The 23,860-nt window shown below is 49.9% G+C and overlaps 1 protein-coding gene across 1 annotated transcript in view; it reads left to right on the forward strand.

Moving 5' to 3' along the window:
- Positions 1-23,860, forward strand: part of SLC2A9 (solute carrier family 2 member 9) — a 165,390-nt gene that overhangs the window by 67,113 nt on the left and 74,417 nt on the right. Inside the window, 1 exon segment of the mRNA XM_072948739.1 lies at positions 10,831-10,963. Within this exon segment, the coding sequence (XP_072804840.1) occupies positions 10,831-10,963 (133 nt within the window).

Genomic DNA, 23,860 nt, shown 5'->3' on the forward strand with positions numbered 1-23,860 from the left:
GGACTCCATTGGAGGCCACTGATCTGATCACAGATGACCCACAATGAGGATTTGTCGAAGGAGGTGGCAGACGAAGCTGTGGTGTGAAAGGGTCTGAACAATGAGCCCTGGAAACCGGCATGGTTCAGCTAGAACACGGAAGGCTGGTAAAGGGATTAAGGATGGGCTTCAAGTCCAGGGAGCATTATTTAGGAGAGAATGCTGGTTACCTAATCCCCTCGGGAGAGAGAAGGGCCATCTCTGAAAAGGCCTAGTCAGGGAGGCTGGACCGCGCAGCGGCTGCGAGCACAGAGCCGGGAGCCCCGCTGCCGGCTGGCAGTGCTGCCCTTGCCATTCAGCAGATTCATGACTCTGAATGCGTTACTCTGCTTCTTGGTGCCTCAGTTTTCTCAACTGTCAAATGGGAATGAAGGCTGGAGTGTTGTGAAGGTGAAGTGGAGTTTCTCTGTAAGACAGATTCACACGTGCTCAGCGCCAGCCCGTCCCTGTAGGCAGGCCAGAGGAGGGACCCTGCAGGTCAACAACCTTAAAAAACTGCTTGGATTTCTCTCCCTGAAATGAGGGAGGTACAAAGTTGATTTAGTAGAAATTATGTTGCGGCAGGACTTTCAACCTGTCTCTCCACCTCGCCAGCCTCGGTTTCCTTGTCTGTGAAACGGGACTAATAGCTTCTGACTCTACTTTCCCACAAGATCGCTTGAGACAGAGGACATCTGAACCCTTTGAAAAGCAGAGACAAGTTGTAGGAAGCGGGGAAAAAGCTGGAGTTTCTTGAAAGGGGACCCTTTGGGCAGGTGACTTCACTTACGTCTAGAACTTGCGACAACTTTCTGAGAGGTTAGTGTTATGCCTTTGAAGGGTAATTTCAGGATTGTTTGTAAGACAGGAAAACGTGAGGGGAATCATACAGCCATGCTCTTGAGGTCTCTGTTGTTAATGAAATAACAACCAGACCATGAATATGTACCAGAAACAGCACTTGTGGAACAATACACGTGGTGCCATGACCTGAGCATCTCAGCATCTGGACTCACCCTGTAGGGTGGGTGATGGTGACTTCTGCATGGTCTGCGGTGGAGACAGTGACAGGCTGACCCAGCTTACGCATGTGGTGGTGCAGACACACGCTCCCTACCCCGGGGCTCTGTGAGCTGTGGCCTGCAGGGCCCCTCTCCGAAGGTGCTTGTGAGGACGCCGAGGCCAAGAGTTCCATGGACTTTCGTTGACCAGCGCTGTTTCCCTTGGGAGACCCAGCTTGTGACAAGGAACCAGCAAGGAGCATTCATCCCTTTCCTTCACAAAGCATCCCTGGGGAAGGCGGCTGTTTCTCCCTCCCTGAACGGCTGCCATGCGCGCCTGCACCTCGCCTGGGTGGAGTCCTCACGACGGTTTGGTGCAAGGGCAAGCTGAGCTCGAGTGATCTCTGGTGAGCTCCGTACAGAACTTACTATGGAGGAGCAGGACTGGTCCAGCCCAATATAATCTGCATACAAATTCGCTATTCAGCTGCCAGCCGCCAGGGGGCAGGCGGCAGGTGTTGCTTTGCTCTGAGAACCGCACGGTATCGGGGAATAATGTCACAAAAAGAGCCCCGTGCTCGCATCGGAAGAGCCAGGCTCCGGGTCAGCTGTGCCCCGCGTCCCACGTGAGCTTGCCTGAGCTACCGGACCTTTCTGGGTCTCAGCTTTCCCTTCTGTAGACTGAAAACTGTAATAACGCCTTATCGGGGAATATGATTTATGCTACTTTAACCCTTTAATAGGGTACCACAGGGAAGTTTTAGCACTAAGCCACACGTAGTCCTTTAAAAGCAGGGCTGTGCGCTATTTCAGGGTCTCTGTCTCCAGCAGCAGCATCAGTTACCTGTGCCCTTCATCTGACCCAACACAAACTCAGTCAAGAGGCATTTGTGGAACACCTGTCATGCCAGGCAGGTGGCAGAAACATAAAAGAACACGGCCAGGGGTGGCCCCGAGAAACTCAGTCTAGTCGGAGAGACAAACCCATAAAGAATACATGCTACACAGGTTCCAAGTGCTTTAATGGAATTCTGCGCCAGGAAGAGATACTGTGCATAGGGGGCAATGCTAAAACTGGGAGGGTTCATCTATGTGTAGATAAGGGCGGGCACTCCTGGGGGAGGAAGCAGCACCTGCAAAGGCACAGCATGATGAAATCAGCTTGTTGGATTCAGAGAGGGACCTCGGGTGGGCAGGACCAGAGCAGAGGAGCAGAGGGCTGGTGTCTAGCCAGTGGCAAGGCTGGAATCCCGGAAGTGTTCTCATAAGACAGGGCTTTGTATCCTGAGGGCAGTGGGGATCCACTGACTGGTTTAGGCAGAGAAGTAAGTAACTCAGAACATCAAATTCACCTTCTAGAAGGATCACTCTGAGGCTGTGAGGGGAATGCAAAGGAATGCAGGGGCATCTCGGGACAATTAAGATGCTGTTCTGAGAATCCAGGCAGAACGCTGTAAAAACCTCCCGTAAGGCAAGTGCTAGCAAGGAGGAAGAGAAGGAGACTCACAAGGGGGATTTCAGATTCAGCCAACAGGACTCCAGCAGGGGAGGGAGCAAATCGGATGGTAGTGGGAAGGCTGTGAGTTAAACATGGACATGGAGGTGACATTGAGTTTCTGCATCAGATATCTGGATAGGTGGTGATGTCCCCAGCTGCGATCAAGGGACAGGCATGGGCGAGCTGGGAGGTGAGGGACACTGTGTGGAGATTGTGGAACCCAAGGGTTATCAGTGGAGCTGCCCACTAGGCAACTGGAAGTGGGAGTTAGGAGCCCCAGTGAGAGGTGTGGACTGGACGTGGAGATTTGAAGTCATGGCCCATAAATGTGTCTTAGGTTGGGTTCCCAGGGAAGAGACCCTGAAATGGCGATTTGTGAGCAGGAAGCTGCCTGGGGAGTGGTCTCAGATCAGCACCTGCCAGGGAGTAAAGAAGTGGGGCTCAGCAGGAGAGGGTGAGCAGCCCTCAGTCACAGTGGAGGTCCCAGCCCACAGGGAGCTCTGGGCCTGGGAGGGCCTGTCAGAGTTGTACCATTTTCAGGTAGAGGAGGGGAGGGGAGGCCTTTGTGCACCCATATCAGCCAGTCATTGGGTGCAGCTTGCTCCAAAGGAGGGGTGAGTAGCCTTGGTGGAGGAAGCATCCTTCAAGGCCATGTCTCGGGGGGAGGACGAGGACCCAGCTGCAGTCCCATAGCCAACACCACTCCGGGCAGTTGGACGATGAGCCCCTCAGTTCCGGGCCGTGCACCACTGTCTGCTGCAGGTGGAGGGGAGGCCCTAGGTGCTCAGCTGGTTGCCACCTGGAGCCACCTGCACAGCTTGAACAACCCAGCTCCCACAGCCCCAGACCAATTAACCCCAAATCTGCAAGTGTGGGAGACCATGGGCATCCGTCATTTTCAAAACCCCCCAAGTGATTCCAATGTGCAGCCAAGTTTAAGAACCACTGCCTTGGGGGAAGCTATGGAGATGAACAGAAAGTAGGGCTCAGATCCCTGGGGAGGTTCTCAAAGAAACTGGAGGAGAACCAGGAGAGACGTGTCCTGAAAGACAAGGGGCAGGTGATTCCAGAAAGAAATTGTCACCTGCAGCAAGAACCTATGTGGCCCCATGCCTGGAGGAGAGGGTGACCCGGCTGCTGTAAAATGCACCTGGGATGTGGCTTTAATCAGGGCATGGCAAGGTGACAGACACAGACACTGCCTTTGAAAGAAGAGTTTATTATTCACGGTTCCCAAAGGGAGGGGGCATGCCACCCCATGCAGGACCACACGAGGAGGCACCAGGGTCCATCAGGAGGCAGGAGGAGAGGGGGCAGAGCATGGTCCAGAGCCTTTATCGTGGCTTCTGTGGAAGGGAATGGGTGAGGCGGGGAGGCAAGCTTGAGCAAGCTCAGAATGGTGTAGTTGGAATAATTTCAGGTGGTCCCAGGGCTACAGGAGCTGTCTCTAGTGGTCCGGTGCCTGGGTGATTTAGGCAGGGGAATATTGGCTTGGTGTGTGAGGTTAGACAGAGGAAGTGGCTGGTGTGGGCTCTGGGTTGGTTGGTTTGTGTGTTAAAGGTATGCTCCCAGGCAAATTGTTTGCTAGGAATTCGCTGGCCTGGGAGGGACAGTCTCTCCAGGATCAGTAAGTCCTCAAGACAGCAAATCATCATAAGACACAGGAAGCAAAAAGCCTAGTTAATACAGTAGCCCGGAGGGAGGTCAGAGTGGGCTGGATTTTGTCCTTGACTCACAGTGATACACAGTAGCCTTGACCTTGGATTCCTCAGGGCTGCAGAGGAGATGACTCTGCTGAGGACAGAGAAAAAGAGCTGCAAACTCCCAGGTCAGGGAAGCTGCAGGGGGAGGGGAGGTCACCCCGGGGTGGACCTGTCCGGAACTCCCTCTACAGTGCTCACAGGGAAAGAATTCTGGCCAAAGCATCTGCTGGCTCCAGAGACCTGACCTAGTTCCTCACCACTCTCATCCTGGACGGTCAGACACTGATTAGAAGCCAATGGAAGGGAAGGAAGAAAAACAAGAAGCAATCATCTCCCCGCAGCTCTTTTCACTGCAGACCCCAGCCTAAAGCAGACGGACTGGGGGAGAGAAAGCGGGTCATTCATTCAGGCCAATTTGATTATGATTTTGAAACTGTGACCCTAGGACTGAGATGGGGCGGGGCGGGGAAAGTCACCCCCATGATTAAAATTTGAAGGACTGTAGAGACAAAAGCCAAGGTTGTCTTTTGATGGCATCATGAACTGTCTGTCTTTCAGCCTTGCTACAGTTCCCTTTGTAAAGTATGGGGCAGGGAGCTTGGCCCATGGAGAGCTGGATACATGCTAGCCTTCGTTATAATTAGTTAGATACTCAGTACGAAGACATATAAAGAAAACTACCCCATCTCCTCCATTGAAGAGCCTTGGGAGAGCGCTCTCCCCGCCCTCCCCGAGTCTCATCTCCAGCAGCACGGGCCTCGGAGGCCTCTGGACCCTGTCCTTCCGGTGGCGGGGTTGGGGGGGCGCCAGTAGCGGGGACACCTAGTGATGTCCTTAAATTAGAACCTGACTTGGGGTAAGATCAGTGATTCCAGCTCTGTTAAACAGTTTTTGCTGTCCCATCGCAGTCCAGGAGGGTTTTATTTATAGAAAGGCCTGAGGTCATCTATAACTTGGGGGAAATAAGGACCGAGAAGTCTATTTTTAAAAAGGAAGTCTTGTGGGTTAAAGAGCAAGATCATCGAGTTATTGCAAGAGCCACTCACCCTACCTGAGCGGGAGTTGAAAAGCATCTCGGCCAACAAGACTATCCACTTTCCTTTCCTCCAGAGTGAATTAAGCAAACGTGGGGATGCAGACTTCGTGCTCTACTGAATACACCAGACTCCACCCAGCACCGCAGGGACTCATCTGAGACTGACTTTCTGTGGCAGCTTGTGTGAGGCAGGTCACACGTGTTTTTTAAAAGCATGCCTTCTTGTTTGAACAGCTCCTGAGAAGGAAGTGCAAATGGCAGGGGTCTTTGTGACAGTGGTGATGTATAAGAAGCCCCTTCCACATGCCATCATTTCTCTAGTAGGTGTTTACTGAACTACTACTACGTGCCAGGGTGACCTCTGCCTGCAGGCGGCGAGAAGTCTAGACTGTGCTGTGAAATGCCAAGACCTCGGCTCATGGGGACCAGGTACCCAGGAGCACTGTTGAGGGCCACTGAGGATTCTCTGGCCTGAGGCCGATGGAAGAGGTCCCCTGGGTCCCCTGAGTCTGGTGGCCTTGTGGCCCCTCCCTGGTCACTGAGACACCACAGTGTCAGGCTTCATGGATCCGAACTCAGGTTCTGGGATCCGAGACCTGGCATTCAGTTGGGCCTCTGTGACAAGACTGTGGCCTCAATGAGCTATTTCTCTGTGCTGCAGTGAATGTTTCTGTAAAACAGCCGTGGTAATACTGGGCTCTATCTCTGTGCACTGCTGTGAAAATTCAAGGAGATAATCTATGTGGTGAACTTCTCACCGTGCTTGATAGTAAAACCGCTCTTTCCCGCTGAATGTTTAGCGTGTGGGGTCCTATGCCGGGCATTATATACCTCTATTAACTCCTTTAGCCTTCCCGACAACCTGTGAGCAGGCATTAACATTATCCCCAGTTTACAGCTGAGAAAACTGAGGCCTGGGCAGTTAGGTCACAGAGAGAGGGAGAGAGGCAGAATTCAAATCCAGACAGCCTGCTCAGGAGGTGCCCAGGCTGCAGGCCACTGCTCGTAAGTGTTTATGACGGTTATTACATCATCGCCTCTGTCATTGGCAGAGGGGACCTGTTCATTCATCATCACACTTGGGTAAAGCACTTCATGCAGCCTTCCGTATAAGCAGGGCATCGTGGCTATTTTTATTATTTGGATGGGTCACATGGTATCATATAGGCTGAAATATTCTATTTAAAATCACCTACCCACATATCCACTCACACCTTTCTTGGCAGAAGATGGGTAGTAATTACTTCTAAATACAACACTTCTCCCTATAGCTGCCAAACATTTCCAGGAAATCTCTGAACACTCGCTGGAGAAAGCCAAGTTCACGTACTCCACTGTTGGCTAAGCTCAGTTCCCCGGGAGCGAACTGTTGCCCGAGCTCCACTCTCGACATTCCCGCCACCTTTCTTCCCCGGTCCAGGCGCCGTCAGCACCCAACCCCGGGGATCAGTAGCAGCTGCTTTTCTCCGAGATGGAAACCAGACCGTGGCCATCGAAGTGGCCGCTCTTAGGGAAGATTCCACGTGTCCTTGCGTTTAAGGCACCGTGGATCACGGTCTGTACCACCGACTGGTCTTCTCAGTAATACCTGGAATCCACTCACTGTACTCACGGACTGCATGGTTCCAGGAATGCTGACTCGAAGATTCAGGGAAATACAGGGTGTCCAACTCAGTTCAAAGGCTCCCGGAGGTCCTCAGAGCCAGGTACAAGTGCCATGGAATAGCAGCAAAGCCACCCATGACCCAGGTTCCACCCCGGATCCCATGTCTCCAGCATCCCCGGCCCTACGTTTCCTCTACAGCTGTTGTTCCCAATGAGCCCAGGTGGATCACACCTCTGCACGTCCGTACACACTGTTCCCATTCCAGGAGCGCCCTTCCAGCTCCCCCCCCCCACCAACAGTAGCTCCAAGGGAGCCACCCATCGGAGGTACCTCTCTATTTTGATGCTGTGGGAGATGCTGGGGCTTGATTCCCCCTGTGTGGCTACTGGCTGGGAGGCGTCAGCACAGACATTTCCTTTGTCTCCACATCCCTCACAGCAAACAGCACGAGCTGCCAGGAGGTTGAAAGACAATTATGCAGTGAGCTCCCACCAGACCTGGTGCGTAGTAGAAGCTTAGTCGGGTTGGTTGCCTCACCTTTTCCCCCCGCTTTCTGCCTTTGCTCTTACTGAGATAGCAGCCAAGCTGTAAGATAAAAGAAACAACACACACACGCCAAGAAGCTGTAGTGAAAACTCCACTTATGTGTGTGTCATTTTTTGATTCCATGATCTTTTTAAAAAATCTTTTTAATTCACATCCCATAAAATTCATCATTTAAAAGTAGTTTTCAGTATAATCACAAAGTTGCACGACCATCACTCCTTTCTGATTCCAGAATATTTTCATCATTCTCATGAATGAAAAATTAACCAGTCAATCTAAGAAAGAAATGGAAATTTTTATTTGAGCCAAATTTGAGGCTTATAGCCTAGGAAGAGCATCTAAGAAAGCTCTGAGAAGTGTTTCACCCATTAGGAGTCGACGCACAGTTACATAAGTTTTTTGAGACAGAAGGCTGTACATTAAATGACCTATTATTGACAGTTTACACAATCAAGATCTAAGCATGTTCATGGTCCCTTACAAGATCAAGAAGGAATGTTATCTTTTAAGAAGTTGTCTTGTTGATGCTAGAAAAATGTCACTCTTTACAGCTGAGCAGACATTTCTGCCCGTGATGGAGTCTGGTGGATGTGTAATGCAGATACCCAACACACAGAAGAGGGGAGAGTGGAGGCCAAAGGGCAGAGAAAATTTTTTATGTTTAAATTTTTCTTGTCTTGCCATAAAATATGAATTTTATTTCACACCCCAAAGGGTAACCCCACACCCATCAGCAGTCACTCCCCTCTCTGCCCTCTCCAGTCCCTCAGGTTCACTTGCCCAATACACAGCAAAGCCAATCTACGGATGCTGAATTGTGGTGAAGGAAAGTACAGCATTTATTGCAGGCCACAAGCAAGGAGAAGGGGCAGCTTATGCTCAAAAGACTTGACTCACACTCCTCGATGGCTTTTGAAGGGTTTTTAAAGATAGGGTGATGGAGGGGTTCACAGGGTACCTGATCATCTGTGTACAATTCTCTGACTGGTGGGTGATGAGGCAATAGAGTGACATTTTAGGAATCTAAATCATCAGTCTTCTGGCTCCAACCAGCCTGGAAGTCTACATTCATCAGTCTGGGGTCTACCTGCTGATGGTCTGCTGTTTCCATCTGGTGGGGTCCTGGTTTCTGTAGAAACAACTCAAGAATGTGCATCAGAATGCTCTCTGTATCTCCCAGGAGGAGCCATGAGTCCTGTGACTCTGTTTTATGATTGGCTTGCTTATTGTTTAAGTTACCATTACTTTTCTTGCATGATTGCATTTTATTTCTGCATTCCCCATTTCTTTAATTATCAACTTCTTGAGCTTGATCTTTGAAACTCAGAGAGGCCAAAGCTTTTCCTACAAACAAGAAGTGGGGCACATGGAGGGTTCTATTACCAGGAAGACCCCCAGGGTCCTGCTTGGTTTCACTGGTAACCACTCATCTGCCTTTGGTCTCCTCTCCTGGCCTCATATAGGGAACTCCCCACCAAACTGAAAGCTGGCATCCGCCTGACAGGTCCCTCACGGGCCAGGGAGTCGTGCTGGCCAGTGAGATCAGAGGAATTTGCAAATATACATTGTTATTATATACAGAAAGGGGAGCAGAATGGACGTTACTGACCAAGCACTGGCCATCGCCCCTTGGCCAGCTCTGCACTTTAGGGGTCCCTGCTGCACCACCCTCCTGTGATCCCAGCACTGCCCTGGGACCTCTGTCACAGGGAGTCAGTAGGGAGACACCACAGGGAAACCCTGCAGCTGTGAGAGACAGGAGGGCTGAGGACCCTGTGGTCTCCACATCACAAAGGGCACATGCCCGCAGGCTCCTGTCCTGAGCCCAGCTGAACCTTCGCCCCGTGCAAAGCCTTTCCAGGTCTGGATGGGTCTTCTTTTCTCCTTGGCTGTCTCCGTGTAACTTCTGAGGAAATAAGACATTCAAGAATTGGGCGTTGAGAACTTTGTTTCTCATCTTCCTCCCCATGAGACCTGCCCCCTGTTGCACTCTCTCCTTTCTGAAGCACAATAAGAGTTTATTTGTAAACCTGGGCTAAAAAAAAAATCGGGATGAATGCTGGCTTAATCAGCATAATAATACGAGCTCTGTGCATTTAGGCTGCACTATAGGCAAATGGTGCTGCTTGAAGTGGCTCAAAATGCTTCTGGAATGGTGCCTGTGGTAGACCCTCCTTGCATTTCACAGCCACAGCCGGTGGGAAAAGTAAAGGTTCCCCCACCCCTGGGGTGAGCTGTGTCCCGCCCTTCATCACCCTCACTTCCTCCGGGATGTGGGAAACCTGCAGCCACTCTTCCTGCATGTTCAAGGACAGGAGCAAGGTGGACCGGGTGCTGTGGGCCCCGGAGGCATTTGGGCATTGGCACCAATACAGCAGTAGTTTTATTGCAAGAAAATGGGGTGCATGAGAGGATGGTTGTGTCCTAGGTCTCCAGCAAATCCCTGGGATGCACCCCACCAAGTGAGTGTCCTTGGCTTCGTGCAGAAAGAATTCAAGAGCAAACCACAGTAAAGCGAAAGCAAGTTTTTTTAGAGAGATACGCACTCCATAGACAGAGTGTGGCCCATCTCAAATGTGACAATGGCCGCAGGGTGTGGGGGTGTTTAGTTTTTATGGGCTGGGTAATTTCATAGACTAACAAGTGGGAGGATTATTCCAACTAGATTTCCAGAAATTGGGTCACTGCCCACCTTTTGGCCTTTTATGATCAGCCTTATGGCTCTCTTGGTGCCAGTGGGTGTGTAATTTAGCAGCTAATACAACACAACCAGTATATAATGAGGTCAAGGTCCATTGGAAGGCAGATCTTCTGCCATCTTGGGCCTGGTTGGTTCTAACCAGTTTTTGTCACATCCTGTTTCCCTCAATGGCTGTGCCATTCTCTTAATGGCTGTGCCATTCTCTTAATGGTTGTGCCCTGCCCCCTTCCTTCCTGTCTCAATTTCCTCTGTGCACCTACTGTGTGCCAGGCCCCACAGTCAAAGCATTATCTGATCCCTCTCTCACAATTGCCTGAGAGGTGGCTGTGGCTGTCCTAGTCCCCCAGGTGAGGACAAAGGGATTCTGAGGGGCCGTGAAAATGGTTTCCAAGACCACACAAAGAGGAAGTAGTAGAGGGGAAACAGCCCAAGGACCTTGGAGTAGGCCAGCCCTTGGCTTCCCTGAACTCCTTCTCAGAGTCACCCCACAGGTAACCTCCTCACAGGTGGCTCTGAGGGTTCACCAGCCCTGTGCGTGGAGATGCCAAACACGGGGGCCTGGTGCTAAACCAGTGTCCATTCCCTCCCGCAGCCTTGTTCGTGGGACTCACACTGGGCAGAGGGACCTTGTGCAAAGAGCAGAAGCTGCTTGGCCCAGGGGCCCAGCCCCCAAATAATGACCGAAGGCCTCATCATTCACTAGCCTCCTCTTCTTCCTCAGGAGAGCACCTGGCCATACCTGTTTGGAGTGATTGCCATCCCTGCCTTGGTCCAGCTGGTGAGCCTGCCCTTTCTCCCCGAGAGCCCACACTACCTGCTCTTTGAGAAGCATGACTGGGTGGGAGCTGAGAAAGGTAGGGGGCCCTTAGCCTGGCCCATGCGGCCCCAGCCTCTTCATGGGGGTCAGCACTGCAAGGTGTGCTGGGACCAGGGCCACCCCTCTCTGCGGGGTTCCCTAGGACACCCTGATCCATTTCATCTTCCCAGCAGCAGCCTGCTGCGGGTGGCCCTGGGAGGGGACAAAGATCAGCATCAACTGAAAAAAAAAAAAAAGCACAACATGAGAGCTGTCAGTTAAGTTTTATTTAGGGCCAAATTAGCACTATAGCCCAGGAGACAACCTCTCAGATAACGCTGAGGAACTGCTCCGAAGAGGAAGGTGGGGTGGTCAATATATATGTGATTTTGGTGAAGGGGGATCTGTGCAGTCAAGCACACATTTTGGCAGAAGGTTACTTCTGGTCACAAGAAGGTTGTGTTGCAGAAGTAGGGAGAACGAGAGAAAGGTCACATCCCAGGTCTCAGGTGAGTGAGTCCCTGGGACAGGCTGCCAAGTGAGGGGCCTTGGCTTTGTGCAGCAAAGAGTGAGCCAGAGTAGAGTCAAAGGGAGTTTATTTAGAGAGGTACATGTTCCGTGGCAGAATGTGGTCCATCTCAGAAGGGGAGAGTAGGCCCTGGTGTGGAGGTGGTTAGTTTTTATGAGCCAGGTAATTTCATATGCTAATGAGCGGGAGGACTATTCCAACTATTTTGGAGAAGGGGTGGGGATCTCCAGGAATTGGGCCACCTCCTACTTCTCTGCCTTTTATGGTCAGCCTCGGAACTGTGGGAGGGCTACTTAGCAGCTAATGTATTGCAGTGAGTGTATAATAAGGCTCCAGGTCTACGGAAAGTTAAATCTTGGGCCTACCTGGTTCTAACCAGTATTTGTCCCATCCTCAATGGCCATGTCGTTCTTTTAACAGTTGTGTCTGTCCCCTTCCCTCCTGTCTCATTTGCTGCTAGTCACAGGGAGCAGATGTCTCCATTAATGCTTCTAGTGCTTTTCTAGATATGATGCAAGACATTGGGCTCATAAAATCTCCTCCTGGAAGTCTCTAGCTACCTGAAGGACCGCTCTGCCAGTTTTCCCGGAGCAGAGGGCCTCATTCCTGACCTCCACCCTGAGCTCCTCTCAGGGTGTGTTAAAGGTCAGAGGCAACAGTGGCTAGTGACTTCATTCCTGTAGAACCAGATGGCAAGTGACAGTTAGTGACAGGGAGTCTGGAAAAGCTAGGACAGAGCAGGAGAAGATCCGGGTCTGCTCACTTCATGTCTGTCCATCACCCCCTCTCAGGTGGTCCCAACCGCAGAGACGCTGCAAACCCAGACTTCTTAGCAGTGTAGGTCTTTTCGGGCCCTCTTTCCACTCTTCTCTTCCTTACTAACCAGCTCTCCCATCTTAACATTAACAGCAAGGAAAGGGGATACACAGGCACAGAATAAGCACTCACATCACACTAGCACGGGGCCTCTGTACCAACGCCCACCCGAATGTTCCCATCAGCCCTGCAGGGAAACAGAAATGTACCCGTTTTACAGGAGGGGAACAGGAGGCCCACGTGGGGCTTGGCAGTCGCCTTGTGTAGTTTTCCTTAAACTCCCTGAATGGGGAGGTGCTGGGCCAGTTCAAAGCACAGCTCTAAGAATCAGAGGCATTTCTATACAGCCCAGAAAAGCAAAGTCATTTTGCCTGGAGATAGAAATGTAGAATGAACAACAGAATTCCCATCCTTTTAGTTTTATAAAACAAGACACGGTCAGCAGCACCTTGGTTAAGCATGAGGACTCAGAATAGTAGTGCTACCTTCACATCCCGGCTCTGCAGTCTGTCCTCGGCCAATTCTTTTCACCTCTCTGATTCTCAGAACCCTCGTCTATAAAAAGGAAATGATATAAACATCCCCCATGGGCTTGTTGTAAGGATTAAATTAGATGATTATATATATATGTGGTTCATAGTGCTATCTGCTGTCATTATTACTGAAGACTCTGTCCATTTCCCTGTTATCCATATCCTGTCCTCTAATCTAAATTTCACTAATGTCCACATCCAAGAAAAAAACTGAGAATTATATGAAGTCCTTTATATAATTTGTGCAACATATTTTAAAATCCAAACAACCTCGGTATTTTCTGAATTAACCAAAGTCATGATGAAATGTTAGTAGCCGCCTGTGTTTGTCTGGCAGTTCGTGGTTGGGATCTATTTTCTCATTTACAGCACGTCTAGAATGTGAAGTCAGAGAACAATATCGTTGCCTTTATTTTCTGGATGAAGAAACAGAGGCTTAGAGGGGTGAAGTGCCTTCCCCAGGGCTGTGGTTATGTGGTTTTTGGTTTCTACAGGCCTTTACAAATTGGTGGAGATGACAGAGCTTTCTTCAGTCGAGGGCCCACATACACAACGTGTGCGGAGCTTGGTGGTGGGGTGGAACGTGAGCCTGCTCTCTCAGAAGCCCGCAGGGGACCCTGGTTAATGACCCCTTCCCCATCTCACAGCCGCAAGTGACAAAAGAAGGACTGGAACCTGAGGGTGATTTTCCGCCCACCACCCTCACGCGTAGAGGGACACCAGAGGGTAACGTTTGAGGGGGGTTTCCCCTGGGGCCCATGGGGAGGCAAACCATCCAAAACTCAGGCTTGATTCTCAGAAGGTGGAGGTTCTGGAGTTAAAACAAAGCGGCTGAGGAAGAGCTGAGAGGATCTGATTCCCAAAAGCACCTGGCTTACGGGCTGTTGGAAGACAGCTTTTCCTCCAGCTCCATCTCTCCTGGCGCGCGAGATGCCCGTCCACCCATCTGGCTCCACACGGGAGGAACTCTTGGGAAACGCTCCAATTAAGTACAGTTGGAATGGGCAGAGCATGCAAATACCAGACAGCAAAGAAGATTTAAAAGATTCATTTCGCAGCACAGCAGTGAGTGAGAGAGAAGGCCAGTTGTGGGGAAAAAATGATAAATATTGCATGTGCACTTTATAAAAAGAACAATGTTGGCCTTAGATCGGAATAGAACATTGGAATCTGCATCTGTCCTAATGAAAGTGCTCATGTCACTCCAGGCATCCGGCAAACAATGGCTATTTACTGTGCTGGGTGTTCTGCCCAGTGATGGGGAGAGGGGAGCAAACACTGGCCTTCCAGCCCTCCAGGAGCTGAGGGGGGCATCTGGTTAAGGCAGATGGACACACTCCTCATCAATAGCTCATCTGCATCGAGAACTATTTATTTCATCCTAAGAACTTCACGTGTATTAGATTGTTAATCCTTCACAACAACCATGGAAAGTAGATCACATTATTATTTCCATTTTCAGACCCCAAAAAATGACGATGGGATAATTTGACCAAGGACACAAAGTTAGCAAATGGCAGCACTGGGATTTGAACTCTGACAGTCTTGCTCTGGAACCTTTGAGCATAAATAAAACACTTTATTCTCTAGCACTTGGTTTGGCATGGTGGGAGATATACCTTGCCTAGTCTGTTGGTAATTTGGTGGACATGCCCTGTAGCAGCTAGCTGTTGCCATAATGATGCTGCATAACAAACCATTTTGGAACTCACTGGCTTAAGACAGGGACGCTTATTGTTCCCAAGTCTAGGGGTCAGCTGTAAGTTCTCTTAACCTGGATAGGGCTCGCCCTTGCAGCTCTTCTGGTCTCACATGTCTGGGGGTCAGCCGGCTGATCCAGGGTGGCTCAGCTCTGCTCCACGTGCCTCACCCCCAGCAGGCTAGCTCAAGCATGTTCTCCTGGTGAGCACAGAGGTCCCAGAGAGGGGAACTGAAAAGCAGTTCTTCAAGTTTCAAAACAGCTAAAATACTGCAGGCTAGAGTAAGTCACAGAGTCAAGCCCCAGAGTCGGAGCGGGAGGGGCTACGCAGTTACAGAGCAAAGGGCAAAGACGCAGGGGAGGCCGCGATGGGGGCCGTCAGCGCAGTCAGTCCACACCACACGCCCCTTCCCGCTCTCCCACCCCTCCCCACCCCCACTTCAGAGTGGCCAGGGGTGCAGTCCCAGACCTGGGTCTGATCTATTTGTGCCCTCCTGCCAGTGGAGAAGCCCCCAGCATCTCTAAAAGGGGAAAGAGCCCAAATCTCCACTGTGAGAAGCGGTGGTTTGTTTAATTGAGTGGAAGTGAAGTATTAGCACAGGGAATGTGATAAGGCAACACCTCACACATCGGGGGCAGAGAAGCCGCATCTGTCAGGGCCCTTTAGGGTGTAAGAGACAGAGACTCAAACAGCATAAGCAAAAGGGAAACTTCTGAAGACGGCAGAAGGGGCCAGGAGCCGAGGAAACGCAGGCAGCGTCTAGAAGCTGGAAAAGGCCCGGGAATGGATGTCCCTCTAGAGCCTCCAGGAGGGGCAGAGCCCTGCCGACACCTGGATGTCAGCCCAGCGAGGCCCACTTTGGACCTCCGACCTCCAGAACTGTCGAGTGAGTCTCACTGTTTTAGCCCCTCTGGTGATTTGTTTGTGGTGATTCATTAGAGCAGCACAGGAAGCTCATGCCTCATGTCAAGGAAGGAAAATGAGTCATGGTTGAACTCGGACTTCACCTTCATTTTAAATATAGTTTGTTTTATTTACTTGAAATCTCAAAATTGTTGGACATTCCGATTGCTTCTAATTTTTATTTATAATAAATAATGGAGTGAAATGCCTCTGTGCATGAAAGCTTTCAAAGCTTTCTCTTGCCAATACACCATTTTATTGCTATAACGTGTCAAATGCCTTCTCCACAACAGGTGCTTTGCTTTCATAATCTCCGATATCACAAATCTCCAGAACCTCAGAGCCCTCAGACAGAAAATCAGAGAGGCTGGTGGAGACAGAAATAAGGTTTAAAGTCAGCCAAACACACTCCAGTCCTGAGTTCATTACAGGGCAGGGTGCTGCCTTGAGTGTGTGCTTATAATTATGACACATTATGTACATACAGACAAATATATTAGCAAGAGATCATTGCCCCGTTGGTTGCTAGGTTTAAGGCTCAGAAAATGTCCACTGCAATATTGTGATTTTTCTATATTTGAGCCAGGGTTGAACTCCAGATATGCGTCTGTTGCATCAAAGAACAGTTAAGTAAGTACTTGCATTTCGGTATTCAAAACCAGAAATTCTACCCCCAAGCCAACTTGCTTCACTTATGTAACAAACAATTAAAAGATGATGGTAGCTTTTTGAAGGCATGCTTAGTAGTACTGCTCATTGGGGAGAAAATAGAACATTAAATAAATCCATGTGATCACAGAAGTGTGGAAATAATAGAAATAAACAGGGCAGGAGGGGAAGGAGGCAGGCCTGGGTGGAGACTTGTGCGAGAGCTGTGCTTTGTGCTGCGTGGGCTCTGGATAGGGGAGGATGCCGGAGGTGACCCAGTCTTCCTGCAGCCTCCTCCCCCTAAATGCATCCACAAAAACCCAAGCCAGGTACCCTGGAAGGAAGCCCTGGGGTGGTCATCCCCTCTCAGGCCCTGCTCTTGCCTGGAGGCCCCTGGCCAACCGTGTCCACCTGGGGATGGCTGAAGAGAGAAAGGGACAGTTTCGTGCCCTGTGCTCACACTGGTCAACTAGAAAGACCGTACCATCTCCTGAACCTGGCAGAGGGACACAGCACACTGTCCCTCTGAAGTCTTACCTCTGCCTCCATGGCCACCTGCTCTCGGGAGACCTGGCCCTGCTTTCCCTCTTACAATGTAGCCATGGTGAGTGAGCTCTGAGCATCTCCCCACTTTGCCCCCAGGAATAGCCGTCTCCCAGGGCTCCTTGTTCCCTGGCTAGAGAGCCTGCTGGTGGGACAGGCTGCAGAGCCCAGGGAAACAGGTCTCTTCCTGCAGAACACACAAGAGTCCACAGCGGGCAGGAAAACACAGCTCAGAACCACCCCTTAAAAGCCCGGTGCTACCCAAGGTGCCCGGCTTCCGGCCTCCCCAGCCTCTGCCTTCCCCCCTCATCTCCAGGCCTCCACTCTGCCTCCTCAGGGCCCCTGAGCTCCACTTTCTTCTCCTTCTAGTATGTGGAGCAGCGTCCCTCCCTCCTGAAGCTGGAACCAGCTGACTGGCAAACCTCTTACTCCAGACACTTATCAAAATATTTTTCTCAGCCAAGACAGTTCTTTCCTTGAGAGACATTCTGGTGTCAGCCGCTAAGTGTACACACTTTCTTTCCTTCTCTATTCCGGGGGCGTCACTGCTGTGATGTTGAGGCGCCCAGGCTCTCTGGAAGCCCCCTGCGTGTGGGCTCGGGGTGGGTGGGTTCCAGCCTCCGCTTCCCAACACTGCAGCCCTGGGAGCCCTGGTGAGTTGCTCAGTGTCTCAGATGAGGCTTGGTTTTCTCACCTGTAAAATGGGAGTAACACAGATGCCTAGCTCCAGGGACTGGAAGGATCAGAGAAGATTATGGATGTGAGAAGACTGCAACGTGCAAGAACGCTGTACAAAGTCGGCTATGGTCATGACAATCATCAGTCAGTCCAGACACTCATCGTTTATCAAGCAGGTCCTTGTCAAGGAGGGGAAGGAAATGACTGCCCATAGAGGCCCCAAGCATCCCGGGTCCAGACGAGACCCGGGGTCATGCAGAAAGGTCCTGGGCCGTGGGAAGACCTTCCACGTCGCCCGGTAATAGTGGGCCTGTCTCAAAGGGCTGTCGAGGGGCCCAGGAGATGCTGCCTTGTTGGAAATGCATGTGCTTCCTTCTTGCCCAGCCGACTCCTCCTCAGTGCATCTCTGCTGGGGTTGGACTTCGATATCTTGGACACTGACTGTACAGCCAGGTCCTCTAAGAAGTGGACACCAGGGGGACTAGTGGGCAGGGATTTATTGGGGTAAGTGAGGGCCTGTGAGTGAATGCGGAGGGACCAGGGGAGATGGAGAGACCACAGGCCGCGGGACCAGGCCAGCCCCCAGCGAAGAAGCGAGGGACGGGGGTTGGGTAGTGGGGATTTAGGTGACGTGCAGTATGAGGAAGGTTCAGCAAGGCCCTAACGCACCCTCCAGCCAGCGTCAGCCCCAGAGGAGCGGCACGTCCCGGGAACAAGCCTGCTTCATTTCCTGGCTGTGCTGTCACTTGCTGGGAACAGCCCCCAAAGCCCGGCCTGGACACCCAGGCTGATGGGTGGCAGAGCACAGTGGCTGTGGCCCTTGGTCAGGTCCAGCCCTGTGCGTGGGGGTCTGTGGGCACATCCTCCTGGCTGCCACACTCAGAGAGGCCATGCGCCTGTAGAACAGGGCACTCGGTGAAGGAGCAAGGAGGAGGGATGCCTTCCCTGAGGCCCCAGCTGGGTCAGGACGGCCCCTGCACGAGGCAGGGCTCTCCAGAGAAAGAGAATCAGTGTGGGAGGGGGTGTAGAGGGAGAGAGAGAGATTGAGGGAGAGATGTAGTTTCAGGAATTGGCTCCTGTAACGTGGGGGCTGGCAAGTCTACAATCTGCAGGGCAGCTGGAGACCCAGGGAAGAGCCGATGCTGCAGCTCAAGTCTGCAGGCCATCTGCTGGCCGAGCTCTCTCTTCCTGGGGGACCTCAGTCACTTTCTCTTAGGGCTTTCAACTGCTTGGGTGAGGCCCACCCTGGGGCCTTTGCACCTGCTCCTCCACCTGAAAGCCTCCTCCCCTAGACGTTTGCCCAGCCCCCACCTCCCTCACGTCACTGAGGTCTCTGCTGCTGTGGTGTCTTCTCAAAAACATCTTTCCAATCACAGTAGTTCAAACAGCACCTCTTCACTGGTGCTCACCAGCTTTCTTCTTAGCACTTTTCAAGCACCAGGACTTACACAGTTCTATGTTAATTTGTTTCATATCTTTCCTCCACTCAAATGGAAGCTCCCTGAGGACAGGGAATTTTCCTGTTTTGTTCTTTGCAGAAACCCCAGCACTCAGAGCAGGACCTGGCATGTAATAGGTGCTCACTAAATAGCTGTTGAAAGAACGAACAAAACCAGAGTACAGGCGACTCACACCAGAGTTGGTGCTCTGGTCTCTGGAGCTCGCTGCTTCTCAAAGCTGTGTGCTTCCTGCTTGGGGGTTTTCATGGCAATCAGAGAGAGACTGACTTGCCCTGAGGGCACAAAGAAGGCTAGGAGACAGGAGTGAGGGATCATATAATGCAGATCAGCTGTTTTTCTAGTGAGATGTTTCAGATAATTACTTGGGACCTTCTGATGTCTTTGTTTTGTAAATTTCTACCTCTGTATCCAAGGGGTCTCCCTCAGGGTAAAGATTTCCCAGGTCAAAGTGGAGTCATCCCATTTCCGGCCCCCTTGCAGTCACTGAGAGTGGAAGGGAAGGCCAGGCAGGCAGAGAATTTGATAGAGATTTCATTGAATCTGTAGATCACTTTGGGTTGTATGGGTATTTTAACAATATTAAGTCTTCTAATCCATGAACATGGGATATCTTTCCATTTATTTGTGTCTTTCATAAATGTTTTTTCAGTGCAAAAGACTTTCACCTTCTTTGTTTATTCCTAAGTATTTTATTCTTTTTGATGCTTGCAAATGGGATTATTTTCATAATTTCCTTTTTAAATAATTCATTGTTAGCATACTGAAACACAGCTGATATGTGTATGTTGATTTTGTATCCTGCAACTTTACTGAATCCATTTTTTAGTTCTAACAGTTTTTGGTGAAGCCTTTAGGACTTCCTATATACAAGATCATGTTGTCTGTGAAGAAGGACAATTTTGCTTCTTCCTTTCTGACTTGGATAATTTTATTTCTTTTTTTCACTTAATTGCTCTGGCTAGGGTTTCTGAATAGAAGTGGCAAGAACGGTATTTTTGCCTTATTGCTAATCTTGGAGGAAAAACTTTGGTTTTTCACCATTGAGTATGAATGTTAGCTGTGGGCTATAGTAGCTTCAACAAGTAGTGTTGGGAAAACTGGATATATGTATGCAGAAGAATGAAGTTGGACCCTTAATGTACACCATACACAAAAATCAACACAAAACTAATGAAACACTTATATGTAAGGCCTGAAAATATCAAACTCCCAGAAGAAAACATAGGGGGAAAATCTCATCACCTTGGTCTTGGTAATGATTTTTTTTTAATTTGACACCAAAAGCACAGGAAACAAATGCAAAAATAGACAAGCGGAACTATATCGAAGTAAAAAGCTTCTGCACAGCGAAGGAGATTATCAAGAGAGTGCAAAAGCAGCCTATAGAATGAGAGAAGAGATTAGCAAACCATCTACCTGATAAGGGGCTAATCTGAAAAATATATAGGGAACTTGTACATCTCCACAGCAAAAAACAAAAGAAACTAATAACCTAATTTTTAAAACAGGCAGACATTGAATTCATAGACATTTCTCCAAAGAAGACACACAAATCATCGGGGAAATACAAATCAAAACCACAATGAGATGTCATCTTACACCTGTCAAATGGCTGTTGCCAAAACACAAAAGACAATGTTGGCAAGGATGTGGAGAAACTGGAAAACTTACACCACTGCACACGGTTGGTATGCAAAATGGTATGTTTGCTAGAGAAGACAGTTTGGAGACGCCTCAGAAAATGAAAAATAGAACCACCACACGACCCAGGAAGCCCAATTCTGGGATTTTATCCACAAATTGAAACCCCGATTTCTAAGCGATATTAGCATTCCTCCTCCTATGAGCGTTGCAGCATTATTTACAACAGCCAAGATGTGGAAACAACCGAAATGTTCATCATTGGATGAATGGATCAAGAAAACATGGCATATACATACAATGGAATATTACTCAGCCTGACCAAAAAAAAAAAAAAAAGGGAAATCTTGCAGTATGAGACAGCACGGATGGACCGAAGGACATTATGCTAAGTGAAATAAATCAGTCACAGAAGGGCAAGTACTGTATGAAGTATCTGGAATAGTCAAATTCATAGAATCAAACTGCGGAATAGTGACTGCTAGGGACTGAGGCAGGGGAAGGGGGAAATGGGAAGTTGCCACCAGTGGATATAAAGTTTCAATTATGCAAGATGAACAAGCTTGTACGATACAAGGAGGCCTGCTGTCTGTGACCACCTCCCATCAGCGTCATCCTCTGAGCCCGGCTTGTGTCGTACCTGTGGACAGAGGCACATGGGAGTGGAAGTGACAGCTCCCCTGTGTGACTTGGGCACACCCCTCCATCCTGCTGAACTTTGGTTTCCCCATCTGTTAAACGGCAGTGAGACCACTGACCTTGCAGGGGTTTTGTGAGGCTCCTGCAGGTTCCGCATCCATCACCGTCCACCTGGAGTGGCTGTGAGCTGTGTTTTGGCTCCACCTGAGAGAACTCCTTCAAAAAGAATCCATGCCTTATTTTTTCCTCAGTGCAGTAGGCCTTCCCAGCTCCTGGCATATAGCAGGCTCTCAGAAGCTGCAGGTTAATGGAAATAAACTGAATTTGGTTCCGTTAGCTTCTCAGCCCTGCAGTTTCTTTTCATCATCCTTTGAGGTGTGTGGAAAGAAAGATCAGATAGAACCAGGTTGGAACATTGACTCCCTCCCTTTCTACCTGGAATCGTCCTAATTTCCCTGGGGCTCAGTGGACGAAACAACACTAGGAATCACAGCAAAGTCCGTAAGGCGCCCAGCCCGGGGTCTGGCACACACTGGGCGCACAATAAATGCTAGCCTCCTCGCCCTTGCTTGCTGGCCTGAGTCCCCTTGAATAAAGGCGAGTCTTCAACTGGAACAAGACCTGGTTACAGAGTGACTCCCCTTCCCAGCCTGAGAGTTGAGCGTGCTGCCCAGAGGGGTTTCTTTCCTGTTAGGAAATGCAAATTCTCACTCCTTTTTCAAGCCCTTTGGAGTTAGTGATTAGAGCATGGCCAGGAATATGAATGAGGTGTGAGCTGCAGGGCGAGGGTGGGAGTCTGAGCCAGGAGGGGAGGACCTGGGGTAGATCGGATAAACTATTTAAATGGCTTGGAAATTCAAGAGTACGGACTCCTCTGGGAAAGTCATCTTCCACAGCAGGTGTCTTTTTGAAATGGGCTCACAGACTACAAGTTTTTAAAGCCCTTTCCTCTCTCTCCACAGACAGCCAGTTACAGCAGCATGTGCCTGTCCCCTGCTCTCCTCTCCCTGCCCCGTAGGTGCTGTGCCTCCTCCTCTCCCAGTCTCCACAGGACCTGCAACACTCCCAGGGTTCGTCCATCTTCTGTTTGATGCCTGGGTTTGGCCACGCTACCCAAAGCAATCTACAGATTTAATGCGATCCCTATCAAATTACCTAGGACATTTTTCACAGAACTAGAACAAACAATCCTAAAATTTGTATGGAATCACAAAAGACCCAGAATTGCCAAAGAACGAAGCTGGAGGAATAACCCTCCCAGACTTCAGACAATACTACAGAGCTGCAGTAATCAAAACGGCATGGTAGTGGCATAAAAACAGGCATATAGATCAACGGAACAGAATAGAGAGCCCAGAAACAAACCCACCCACTTGTGGTCAATTAATATTCAACAGAGGAGGCAAGAATACACAATGGAGAACAGACAGTCTCTAGTAAGTGGTGTTGGGAAAACCAGACAGCAGTATGTAAATCAGTGAAGCTCGAACACTCCCTCACACCACACACAAAAATAAACTCAAAATGGCTTAAAGACTTAAATATAAGACAAGACACGATAAACCACTTAGAAGAAAACATAGGCAAAACTTCTCTGACATAAATCTTCGCAGTGTTCTCCTAGGGCAGTCTACCCAGGCAACAGAAATCAAAGCAAAAATAAATAAATGGGACCTAATTAAACTTACAAGCTTTTGGCCAGCAAAGGAAACTATAAACAAAACAAAAAGACAATCTATGGAATAAGAGAAAATATTTGCAAAAGATGAGACTGACCAAGGGCTTAATTTCCAGAATATATAAACAGCTCATACAACTTAATAACAACAGCAACAAAAAACCCCAATCCAAAAATGGGCAGAAGACCTAAACAGGCAGTTCTCCAATGAAGACATACAAATGGCCAATAGGCACATCAAAAAATGCCTGGGTTCCTCCTGCAACATCTCTGACAGGTGGTCATTGAGCCTCTCCTTGCATACCTCCAGGAATGGGGAACTCACTGCTCCAGAGACCACGCAGCCCACCCTTGAACACAGCAGTCACCCAGTCTTCTCCAGGGAAGCTGGTGGTGAGCTGACATCCAGTGCGTCACAGCTGCTGCCCTCAGTTCCTGTCTGGCTCCAGGCCAAGAAGAGCAAGACCACCCCACCCCCACCCAGGCTTCTCCTCCCAGCGCACCCTGTTCTCCAGACTAAACATCAGCAAATATGAGTGGGGTCTCCAACATGGTTTGAGCACCTGCTGCACATCAGGCCCTGAATAAGACCCAGCCTCTGGCATGAAATGTCGTGAGCCTCACACCAGCATGAGCACCTGCCCGGAGCTGGTGGGACCACAGCTGGTGGCCATTTATCCATGCAGGACACCCCTGACATCACGCAGGGACAGGCTCTGTCACCCCGGCAGTTTCCTGCCCCTTGGTGAGTGGGATCCCTGCTCTGGAGGCTGATTCCAGGCCTTCCCCTAAAGACTGGAGGGAAAAGAATGTAGCTACTCGTGGGCTCTGGGTGAGAAAAATAATATGGGAGTTAGTACAGATCACTCCTCTCTGTGCTCCCGGTGGGTGATGAGGTCACTGCTGAATTTGCAGCCCAGACATTTGTCTCAGTTTGATGAAAAGGATGGGCACACAGATGGCTGAGTAAAAGACAGAGGATGCTCCCCATCTCTTTCAGGAACTCAGGACATGGAATGAAATTTAGGAAGAGAGGGAAGGAAGGAAGGACGGAGGGAGGGGCAGAAGGAGGAAGGAAGGAAGGAAACAAAGGAAGACAGCATTTCAAAGATCTGAAAGGTCTGGTTCTAAGTCCCAGGGAACATAACCAAGCATTGGGAGGGAGTCAAGTTTTAGGAGCCCCTGCT

The sequence above is a fragment of the Vicugna pacos genome, chromosome 2 (assembly GCF_048564905.1).
Source record: "Vicugna pacos chromosome 2, VicPac4, whole genome shotgun sequence".
Lineage (NCBI taxonomy): Eukaryota > Metazoa > Chordata > Mammalia > Artiodactyla > Camelidae > Vicugna > Vicugna pacos.